This window comes from Anser brachyrhynchus (genome assembly GCF_964034855.1).
Source record: "Anser brachyrhynchus genome assembly, chromosome: 14".
In the NCBI taxonomy this organism is placed as follows: Eukaryota; Metazoa; Chordata; class Aves; order Anseriformes; family Anatidae; genus Anser; species Anser brachyrhynchus.
In genome coordinates, this window is record NC_137709.1 from 8,887,108 (window position 1) to 8,897,656 (window position 10,549).

Consider the following 10,549-nt stretch of genomic DNA (forward strand, 5'->3'; position numbering starts at 1 on the left):
TAGACAAATCTGTGCCTGAAAAACAAGGAACGGCAGCAAACACTTTCCAAGGCTTGCTGTGGAAAAGGGTTTATTGCTGCTGTTTTAATTCCTACAGGGACTGGGCTCTGTTTGGAAGTGTATGGTTTAACAGAGTTCAGATGCATAGTGGATTGTCCAGTAAAATTCATCCAAGGTCCCCCCCCCTCCTTTTTTTCCCCCTCTCTGTTGAAAGACGGTCTTCAATAGCAGGAAAAGATGTTTTGGGACCATCAAAGAGAGTTTTCTAAAACAAACTTAGCCCTTGGAGCTTTATGTTTTGCTGTAGAAAAAGAAACCCAAGTAGAAGCCAGGAGTTTTTTCCCCTGCAGACAACTGGGTTTGAACATACAGAGATTTACTTTCTATCGGTGAAAAAAAAAAAAAAAAAAGAAAAGAAAAAAGAAAAAAAAAGCTTATTGTTTTCCTTTTTCTTAGATGATATAAAATTTAAGAAATATTTTTTTACAAGCAAAACAGATTTAGGAAAACAACACATCTTAAGGATAAAAGGGTTTAAAAACGTCCCCACTATTCAAAAGAAATGCATTACAAGGCAAAAAGATTCTGACAGAAGCAGAAGGGAAAGCTAGAGCGACGTTTTTTTAAAAAAAGAAGGGAGAATCGATTTGTTCAGACAGTCCCTTTGTAAAAACCCTGCTTTCATACCGAAAAGTGTGGGTTTTTTTACAGGTAGACGCGCACGTTATTACTCTGGAAAGCTAAAGAGCAAGCTCCAAATTCGGGTTAATCCGTTTACAAGCACTGCTGCCCTACAGCCCTGCTCGAAGCCGCCCAAGGCGCTCGCCGCTCCCCGCGCAGCTTTTTCGGGGGGCTCTTCCGACATGCAAATCCGCCCCGAGCTCCTCGCTCCTCCTTTACACCCGAGCCCCAGCGCAACTGAAGCAAAGGCAAATCCGAGCCCCGGCGCCCGAGCAGCGGCTTGTGCTCCCAGCGCTTGGTGGGCTGGGGAAAGGGGAGGGGGGGCCGGGAGGTTAATTCTGACAATTAAGCGGCTAAACAGCCCCCGGCTCGGGCCGGCTGGAGAGCCGCCAGGGTTTTTTTTTTTGCGGAGCTTCCCCCACAGCCCGGCTCCGGGCTGCTCCCCGCGGGGACCCTCCTCGCCTGCCCCGCAGCCCCGCCGTCGGGGTCGGGCTCCCCCCCAGCCCGGCCCTAAAACCCCCGGCGCTGCTCGGGTGCGGAGCGGGGAGCTCGGGCAGCCCCTTTACAATCCAGGGAGGAGCCGCTCCGCACCGCTCAGCACCGGGGGAGGGTTTTTCACCTCCTCGGGCCGCCCCGCCGAGCCCCGCCGGCCGCCCCCGCAGCACCCACCTGCTTGGTCATGGAGTCGATGAGGCGAACGTAGAAATCCTGCTCCGTCCTGATCCCTGAAACAAGGCAGAGGAGTGAGGAGCGGGGCCGGCCGGCGGCAGTGGGACCGCTCCGGGGCTCGCCCGAGGGCTCGGAGCCGTCGGGGGTCCCGGCCGGAGCCCCCCGCCCCAGCCGGGCACAGGGAGCGGGGATGCGCGGAGCGGAGGGAGCCGGGACGGCGGCTCCCCGGGTCCCCGTGGGGTTTTGCAGCCCGGGTTCCCCGAGGTGGCGGTGTCGGGGCTGCCCCCGGGGGCTCCCAGCCCTTACCGTTGCTGTAGAGCAGCTGCAGGCGGTAGTGGATCCCGTTGTTGGTCTTTTCGCTGTTGGCTTCCTGAATTCGAAGAAGACAAGGGAGATGGGGAAAGGGGGGGAGAGAAATAATAAATACATGGCGGGAAGTTTCACCAGCGCTTGGGTGCCGGGCAGCCCCGGGGCTGGACGAGGCAGCTCTCGGCCCCTTCCCCTGCCCCGGACACACGGGGGGGGATAAGAGGAGACCCCCCCCCGGCTGCCCTCTGGGCCGAGGGGAGAGAGAGGCGGCCGGGAGGCGGCGGAGGCTCCCGGGACGAGCCGGTGCCGAGGCCCCGGGGGAACGGAGCGGGGAGGGCCCGGGAGAGGCGGCCGGCTCCCCGCGGGGCCCCGGGCTACTCACCTTCTCCTTCTCCACGAAGCCCACGAAGGCGGTGCGCTCGATCTCCACGGGCTGCCCCTGCCGGTCGTACAGAGCCAGGACGAAGTGGAAAAAGTTGGATTTCCTCAGGTTGGAAGGAGGCTGCTTCTCGAAGTGAGCCCGGGCCAGACCCACTCCGCTGGGACCACAAAGAGCCGGGTTAGCGGCAGCCCCGACGGCGCGGCCTCACGCCCCCCGGCCCGCTCCCGGCCCAATGCCTTCCCCCGCAGGGGCCCTGCGGGACCCCCTTGGGTTCCCCCGGGGACCGAGCATCCCTCCCTAACCCCCCCAGGGCTCTTCCCTCCGGGCCGGGGCAAAGTGATGCTCCGGCGCGGCCACGTCGGAGCCCCGCGGGGCCGGGAGCGCGGCACGGCCCCGACCCCATCCCGCCCTGCGGGCAGCCCGGAGCCCCGAGCAGCCCCCCCGGCACCCCCAGCCGGCACCCACCAACCCTCCCCGGGGGCCGTGGCGGCTCGCGGCCGGCCCTGCATGGCGGGGAGCGCTCAGCCCCGGCGGTGCGTTGCCCCGCGGAGCGGCATGCTCCTGCCACTTCTCAAAGTCGGCTCGAAGCTGTCACCGGAGCGCCCATGTGCCTTATCTTTCAGTTTCAGTCCTGCTGAGCCTTTCCTCCCCTCGCCGGAGCGGTGGGTAAACACCGCGAGGGCAGCCGAGGAGACAACTTGAAATATTTCAGGGTTGTCCCTGCACAACTTTCCCTTCCTTAGAGGGCTCCAAAGGGAGGGGTGCGGGGCGAGGTGGGAGACACCGGGAGATGTCAACACCAAACTTCTGGGCTGCTGCCGGCTCCAGGGCTCAGGCTGCGATTCCAGCATCGGTTTTTATTTTTCCCGGGGAAGTGGATGGGGAGAAGGAGAAACGAGAGAGAAGGCGAGGCTGGGTGCAGCTCCGCCAAATCCACCTCCCGGTTGAAGGGATTTCTTTTTTAGAAATCTAAGATAAGTGGCAGTGGTTTTACAAAGAGGCTTCGAATTTAATTTCTCCTCGAGAAAGCTTCGCAAAACTCCCCGCTTATCGGGGGAGAAGGAGGGAAGCTGCTGATGCTGACGAGGATAAGAAAGAGAAGTAAAGAAATATATTTTGGAGACATTCGTGCACAACTCGGGGCTTATCGGAGGAGGAAAGTGTCATTTGGAGATCTTAAGACTAAATCAGCAGCAAACATAGTTTTGAAAACTCCTTCCTCCGCGCGAACACAAGAGACTCGAGAGATTAAAACCTATCTATCCCTACCTAGCAGGACTCGCCGCTTCCTTTATTGTTACGATGCTGATTTTTTTTTTTTTTAATAAAAAAAGTCCTTCCTACGGGACGAGAGGGAGAAATATTTAACTGGCCGCATCTACGCGCGACTCCCTGCTGGCAGCAGAGCTCCGGAGCCGGCTTTTTGGTGGTGCCGGGGGGGGGGGAAGGCGATGCCCGGGGGAAGCAGCGCTGCAGGAGCCCCGGGGTGCGGAGCGGGGCGCGGGCGCGGAGCCTGCCTACCTCTGAGCGGCCGTGCTGGCGTCCAGGACGCCGGCTCCCTGCATCCACGTCCGCACCGCGTTCATCCCCGCGCCGAGGGGCTCTTCCTTCATGCTGCTCCCACTCCGCTGGATGCTTTCCTGAATCCCAAACATGAATCAGAAACAAGAGCGCAAATCTTCCTTCTTTACTCGAAAAAAAAAAAAAAATATATATATATAGTGATGAAATCGCCAGGCGGACTGTTATGTGTGTTTTTGTTTCTCTCTCTCTCTTTCTCTCTCTGCAGCTGATCTCGGGAATCAAAGCAAGTCAGAGAAAGCAAACACAGGCACGCACATTTAAAAAAAAAAAAAAATCCAGAGGCAATCAGAGCCCGGTTTTGTTGCTGCTGTTTGCTGCGTGTGCAGTTTGTTTGGGTGCTTGGAGGGGCTTGCGGGGTGCTGGGGGCTGGCTGCAGCGCTCACAAGCCGGAGGAGTACTTGAAGTCCCTTTTGTATGAAGACACCCCTCGGATGGCAGCAGGCAAAGAGGAAAAAAAAAAAAAAAAAAGAAAAAAAAAATCTCGGCTGGCAGTTTAAGAAACAATAGGACGGACGGGAGCTGCGGCAGGCTCTGCTACATCAAGTGTCATTTTCCAGTGACAAGAGAGGCAAGTTTCCCCCCCCTCTCTCTCCCTCTCCTTTCCCCCTCTCTCTTTTCTTTCTTTCTTTTCTCCCTCTTTTCTTCTCTTCTCTCCCAGCCGAAGCGCTCTCTCCTCCCTCCTTCAGCAGCGCAGGAAGCGACTTGCCGGAGCCGGGCGCGCGCCGGGAAGGGAGCGAGAGGGGCGCACCCGCGGCGGCACGGACGGACGGACGGACGGACGGACGGAGGAAGGGAGACCCTGGGGCTCCCGGTGCCCGCGCCCCCTCCCTCCCTCTCCCGCAGCGCCGGCCCGGACCCGCCGCCTCTCCCTATGGGAGCCACTTTGACTGGCCCCGCCGCCCGACACGAGCCCCGCAGCCCCGGCGCCCGGGGGGCGGGGCCTGGGGGGAGACACGCCCCCTCCTCATTTGCATCGCGTCACCACTCCCCCCGCCCTCCCTTTCCCTTCAACCAATGGCCGCCCGCGAGGCGCAGCCGCGGGGGCGAGGACACGCCCCCTTCGTTAGCATAGCCACGCCCCCTCCCGCCCGGCCCGCACGGCCCGGGGGAAAGTTGCCCCGCGCCCCCCCCACCCCCGGGGGGGGGGTAATTAACACAGACGCGATCGCGCCTTTGTTCAGCGAGGAGGCGGCGGCGCTGCCGGCCGGGCCCCCCCCCCGCTGCCGGGTACCGGCGCTGGGACACCCTGGGGGGGGGGAGTCGGGGACACACAGGAAGGACACAGCCCCCCACACTGCCCCCACCCCGGGACCCCCCGCCCAAAGCCGGCGGTGCCCGAGCGAGGCACGGAGCGGCCCCCCCTTGGGGCATCCCCGCCCCCTGTCCCGGCACCTTCCCCAGCTGCAAACCGCCCCCCCCCGGCCCCTCCGCGTCCCCCCCCCCATCGGCCATCCCTCTCCCTGTCTCCATCCCCGGGCAGGGCGCGATGGGAGCGCACCGCTTCCCAACGGGACGGCCCGGGGGAAAAAGTCCGCTTGGAGGCGGTTTGTTTTCCTAGGGGAAACAAGAACATCATCATCATCATCATTAAAGGCAGCCCTGCCCGCACCTCTCGGCAGGGGTCCCCGCACGACCCCCCGGTGCCCACTCGGTTCGCTTCGGAGCCGCTCCCCCGGCGGGTGGCTGCTGCCGCCGGGGGGGCGCCGCCCACGCGGGCTCTCGCCGTGGAAGGGAGCTCGCTGTGCCGCCTGAGCGGGTGGTGCCTCCCCCGGCACAGCCCTGTGCGGTGCTGGAGCAAGAGATAAGGTAAAAATCCCTGCTCGCCCCCCCTCCCGGGGCAGCGTCACCTGGAGGAGATGGGAGTGGGACCCCCCCAGCCCCGCTTTGGGGTGGGTAGTCTGGGAGTTGTCCGGGTTAGGTCTGAGCTTTGGCTTTGCCTGCTGCCCCCTTTGACTCCCTAAGGTGCTGGTGATGCTGCTGGGGAGCAGAATGGGTCTGGGGGGAGGAAATGGAAGGATGCCACTGCTGCTGCCCTTCCCGACCCAGCTAAGGGTCTCGGAGCTGCCCCCCAGGACAGGCAGCCCGGCTACAAGGCACTATAGACACTGGTACGCATCCCCATAGGCGCCCCGATAGCCCTATAGGACCTGCTTCCAGCTGCCTGTACATCACCTGGTGGACAAGGGGCACTAAACCTCGCCCCGGGAGCTCTGGCTCAAAAGCAGGCACCCAGCACCTGCCAGCACCGCACTGGCACTAAAAACTGTGCCTGCCTGATCCTCTGCTGTAGGTGAGTCCACTCACAAAACACTCGCGTCCGAAATATGCCACGTTCTCATGCATGAACTGCCACAGAAAGCAAGTTTTCACATTCCCTGCAGCTGATATTTGAATTTTCACATAATCCGACTGTGGTACAGCCCAGGGATAGGTGGAAGAACACAGCCAGCCAGGCAGACGTGAATATTTACGCCATAGGTATTGCATAGGAGCAGTTTGGCCCCTGCAGTGCTCTGGCTTATTGGGCTTCTCCAGGCTGCTGCTCTATCAGTTGTATCATATCCAGCCTAAATGCCTCCGTGGTGAGATACATTTTGCAATTAAAAGCTATTTGCACCTGCACGGATTGCTCCTTTCCCAGGGCAGGGATCTGCCGAGGGAGGAATTATGCATTTGAATCAACAGACCGAGCAGTTGGCGGATTTTGCCCTCCAAATCTGTTCGGGGGATCGGGGAACCGATTCCATGCCTTCTCCTGGCTGTGCAGGGAGCAGCATCCCAGCAGCAGGCTGAGGGCACCTCTGTGGGACAGGGACAGCCACACCAGGAGTGACAAGTTCCTCGTTACTTTCTTCCTCGCATGTGCCTCTCTGCCCAACGTGCGGGCACCGGGCTGGGGAAACGCCTCACGGGCCGTCTCACAGCCACTAACTAATTGCTGCAAGGACGAAAGGGTTAAACACTGGCTCGACCCCCACAGGGGGTGTGAAAGAAAAGCAGAGCTGAAACGAGGAGAGGGTGAGAAAGTCAGGACTTTGGGAAAAGAAAAAAAAAAGGGGGGGGGGGCTGGCGGCAGGCGATGAGACTTCTGTTCTCCATCCACCCCACCGAGGCCAACCACTGTGTACTAGGGCTTTATTTTAAAGGATTCCCGGCTGCATTCAGCTCTCACTTTCCCCACAGGGGCCGGACTAAGCCCACCTCACGCCATGGGCAGGCTCAGGTGGGTAGCTGGGCTTGTCCTTCCCTTTGTATGGCAAACCAAGCGGGAGGAGGCAGCCACGTGCCAGGGGGGGTTCCTGGCATAGCTAGTCGGGACCTCAAACCTAAGCGTTCAGAAGGAAGCCCCGTCATGGCATGGCATGGCACAGAGAGGCTTCCTGCAGCCCCACACGGAGCTCTCGAGGCACAGCACGGAATAAAACACACAGACTCGCAGGCTGCCATTTGCTCCCGTGGTGGGTAAAGGCTTTGCTCAGAAAACGAGCAACCTGGTCGAGCTGTGGGTTTCATCCCCACAACACAAACCCATGAGATACAACTTCACAGCAACAGCATGAGGGGCTTAAAAACAGGGCCAGGAGGGGAGGTGGTCGCGGTGCCCCCAGTTGTGGCGGATAACAGGGAGGCCTTTGAAGGAGGGGGCCGTGGAAGGAGGCTGCACGCCGGAGGGCACACATGAGCCCTGTGAGGCTGGAGACAGAGGTCCCGGAGCACAGGAGGCTCCTGTGTGGGGAGAGGCCTCTCCCCTTCCTGACCCCATTCCCAAGTGGGCCCAAGGCCCCTTGAGCATAGCCAGGGTGTGTCCCCCACCTGCTCCCGCTGCCCCGGCACCTCAAGCAGGCCCTGAGAGGGGAAGGAGGGGTTGGAAATGGGAACTGCTGACAGAAAAGCCTTCAGCTCCCTCCTCCTGGCCCTCACAGCCGGACGGGGCACCCCTAAGGGACCGTGTGCCTTCCTGCCCTTGGCAGAAGGGTGAGCACGGATCTATGCCGATGGGGGGATAAGGGAGAAGCAGCCTCTGGCTTCAGGGCAGGTCTGAGGACAGCAGAGCACCGGGGGCTGAGCACTTACCCGCACTTTCTGCTGCTGTGGAGGAGAAAGGGGCTCGGGAACTGTTTGCTTGCATCCTCCCAGCAGAGATGCTTTGCCTGAGTGTTTTTCTTCCAGCCACGGTCTTGTTGTGACCTTTGCAGGCACAGACCAACCCAGTGCCTGCCCCCAGCAGGTGAGGGCACCGTTCAGCTACCTGGGGCCTTTCATTCCTCCTGCCTGCCTTTCTCCTGAGGAGAAGGAAAGAAAAAGACTCAGGGGACTGAGGACTGGGATGCAATGCCCTGCTCACTCTGTGAGGGGGAAGAAGCCTAGGTGCCTCCAGGACCAAACAGAAGGGTGCCGAGAGCTCACCTTGACCCTGGGTGCTGTGAAGCAGGAGCAGGAGACATGGATGGAAATGCTGCGTCCAGGAGCTTTCTCCTGATGCCCCCACTGCCCCTTGGGGACTGGGGAGGCCCCGGTGTGTCCCTGGCTGCGATGGGGGCACTGGGGCTCTCCCCCCGGGCCCGTTAACCCATACGGGTGGGAAGCAGCTGGGCACTAGGGGAAGCATTTGCTGGGGAGAGGGACACCTCAGGGTGGGGGTGCGGGACCCCAGGGTGATGCCAGGCCTCCGGAAGACCCCAGCAGATCAGACCCTTTCTGGGGGGGGTCTCACCACAACCAGACAGGACAGGACGGGGGGGGGGGGACGGGGGGGGGCAGGGAGAGCCCCCAAGAGCTCAGCCCCTCCCGCTGCCCCCCACAGCCGCCCGGGACGGGGAGGCGGCGAGAAGAGCCGTGCAGCCCCGACGGGGCAGAGGGGGGAGCCCCCAGCCCCTCACTGTACCGGGCACAGCCCCCCGCTGCCCCCAGCGCCCCCCAAGTCCTACCGGGGAGGGGGGGGGCGGAAACGGGACCGGGGGCGCCGCGCCGCGGGGTCACGGCGCCACCTGGCGGCCAAGGGGGGGGCTCCCGCCGGCGGCTGCGGGGACCCGGTGCCGTGAGCTCCGGGAGGAGGCGGCTCGGGCTCTTCCCTCCCCAAAACCCAACCGGGCAGCCGGGTTAGGGCCAGAACTGCAAAGGGTCCCCGCAAAGGGAGAGCCCCCCCCCCCCCCCCCCAGCCCCGGGCCGGTAGGAGCTGCGGAGGGGGGGCTCCGTGCAGCACTCACCCCAGCTTGCAATAGATTTAATGCAAGCTTCTATTTATTCGCTTGTTCTGGCAGGCACGGGGCATACACTACGGTTATTTTATCGCACAAAAGTTTCGCCGTGATTTCTCCTATCGTCAGTTCGGCAACGTGTTTAAAACATCGAATCAGCTGCTAGCAACCCCAGGGGGATGCAAGCGCACATCTCCGGCTCAGCAGGTGAGGGAGAAAGCCAGAGGTACTCACTCGCTGCCTCCGAGAGGAGGAGTTTAAACATGGAACGGATTTAAACAGCTCCCAAAGTTGTCACTTGCTTTACTGAACCAAGGCTGATTATTACCAAAAGTCTTGCAGTGATTCAGGAATCTATATCTGCTTCTAAACACTTACATAATCTGAGAACTTTACCTTTCGGGATTTTTGACCTTAAAGGTACACAAGCCCTTTTGAGCCATCTACTCCAAAATCTTAGAATCCCCCTTCACATAGGGGAGGGAGGAGAGACACGTGAACTTGCCGGCTTGGCAGGCATTAATTTCATTACTTCTAGGACTTAGTGGCTCAGGATTTGGCTGCTCGGTTTGTGCTGACCATTTTGAAACCTGTTTTCTCTGGAGTCCATGTTAACATCAAGAGGCCTCATGAATTCTGCAGGAGCAGAACCGAGTTCATCGTCTGGGCTCAGACATTTTGCCTGGAGCTGGATGCACATCCGCAACTAGCGAGATTTTGCCAGACTAGAGCATAGAAGCACCTTGGTTGCAAAGAAGTTTAAGATATAAAGAGGTACTCACTTATCTGTGTGCTTTCCTGGGCTTTAGACAACTCAAAGTTCAAGTTCCTGCTTTGCCAATTTAGAACAGGGAATTTCCTTGGTTTTGCCTGTTTGGGATCTCTGTGAGTTAACACAGACCAAGGACATCCACCTGGGCTTCCGATGCTCCTTCTCAGGAACTTTTCTCAAAAATACTCAGCCTGTGAGAAAAAGTTAAAAAAAATAAAAATAAAAAAGTTGTTTTGGTAAAGAGACAACCAGACAGTGCCTATGGCATGGGGAGGATGCACCACTTCCTTTAGGAATGCTGCGTTATCCCATGTTAGTTACAAAGTCTATTTCAAAGCCTGCCTTTCGTCAGAGCTAAAACGGGCTTAAACACTGACCAGAGATCTTTTGGAAGGCATTCTTCGCTACCTACCATTTGCAGAGGGAACAAGACATTGTAGTCCTTATTCAAGCACAACTCCCCGTGACTTCCATAGGAAAAGAGTAGCCTGTGTGAGCAGGCATCTGTGTATTCGTTCCATATGCACACCCATTCATTATGGATGATATACAAATGCTGCTCGTGCTTCCCGAGCAGATTGTTATGGTAAGGCTCACATCCCACTGATCTCACTGCAGGGCTTAGGAAGCATTCAGAAGCCTCCCAAAATGTGTTATAAACGATGTATGGAGAAATTACTTCCTCCAGCCCTGAAACACAGTCATTGTCATGGTGTGATGAAGGAACTGTTAAACAGACACGGCAACAAAACCGGAGCTGGATTCTAGCCAGGGCATTTCAAGCAACTTGTAAAAAGTTCCCTGATTCTTTAATGACTCCACCTGGTTCGAGCAGGACCTCTGTTTTATGTGCCTTCCAGAAGATATGTTGCAAGAGAAGTGTGTCGTAGATGATATGAATCAAACCGGTTCTTCTAACATCATGTTGGTCTGGAATAGCTGTTGACCTGATGG

The 10,549-nt window shown here is 58.9% G+C and overlaps 1 protein-coding gene across 15 annotated transcripts in view; it reads right to left on the bottom strand.

The window, feature by feature from the left end:
* The window catches only part of EBF1 (EBF transcription factor 1), a 312,537-nt gene extending 307,826 nt beyond the window's left edge, over nt 1-4,711 (bottom strand). For 2 of the 15 annotated variants that reach the window (XM_080555793.1, XM_080555795.1), the window contains exons 1-4: nt 3,563-4,705; nt 2,042-2,198; nt 1,657-1,720; nt 1,351-1,406 (exon numbers count right to left, since the gene is read on the bottom strand). In XM_080555793.1, the coding sequence (XP_080411919.1) occupies nt 1,351-1,406; nt 1,657-1,720; nt 2,042-2,198; nt 3,563-3,696 (411 nt within the window). In that variant the 5' untranslated portion in view covers nt 3,697-4,705. Of the gene's footprint in view, nt 1-1,350; nt 1,407-1,656; nt 1,721-2,041; nt 2,199-2,506; nt 3,541-3,562 lie in introns of those variants that run through there. The other 13 variants (XM_080555785.1, XM_080555799.1, XM_080555794.1 and 10 more) reach the window with 12 other exon arrangements.
* Nucleotides 4,712-10,549: the final 5,838 nt, after the last annotated feature.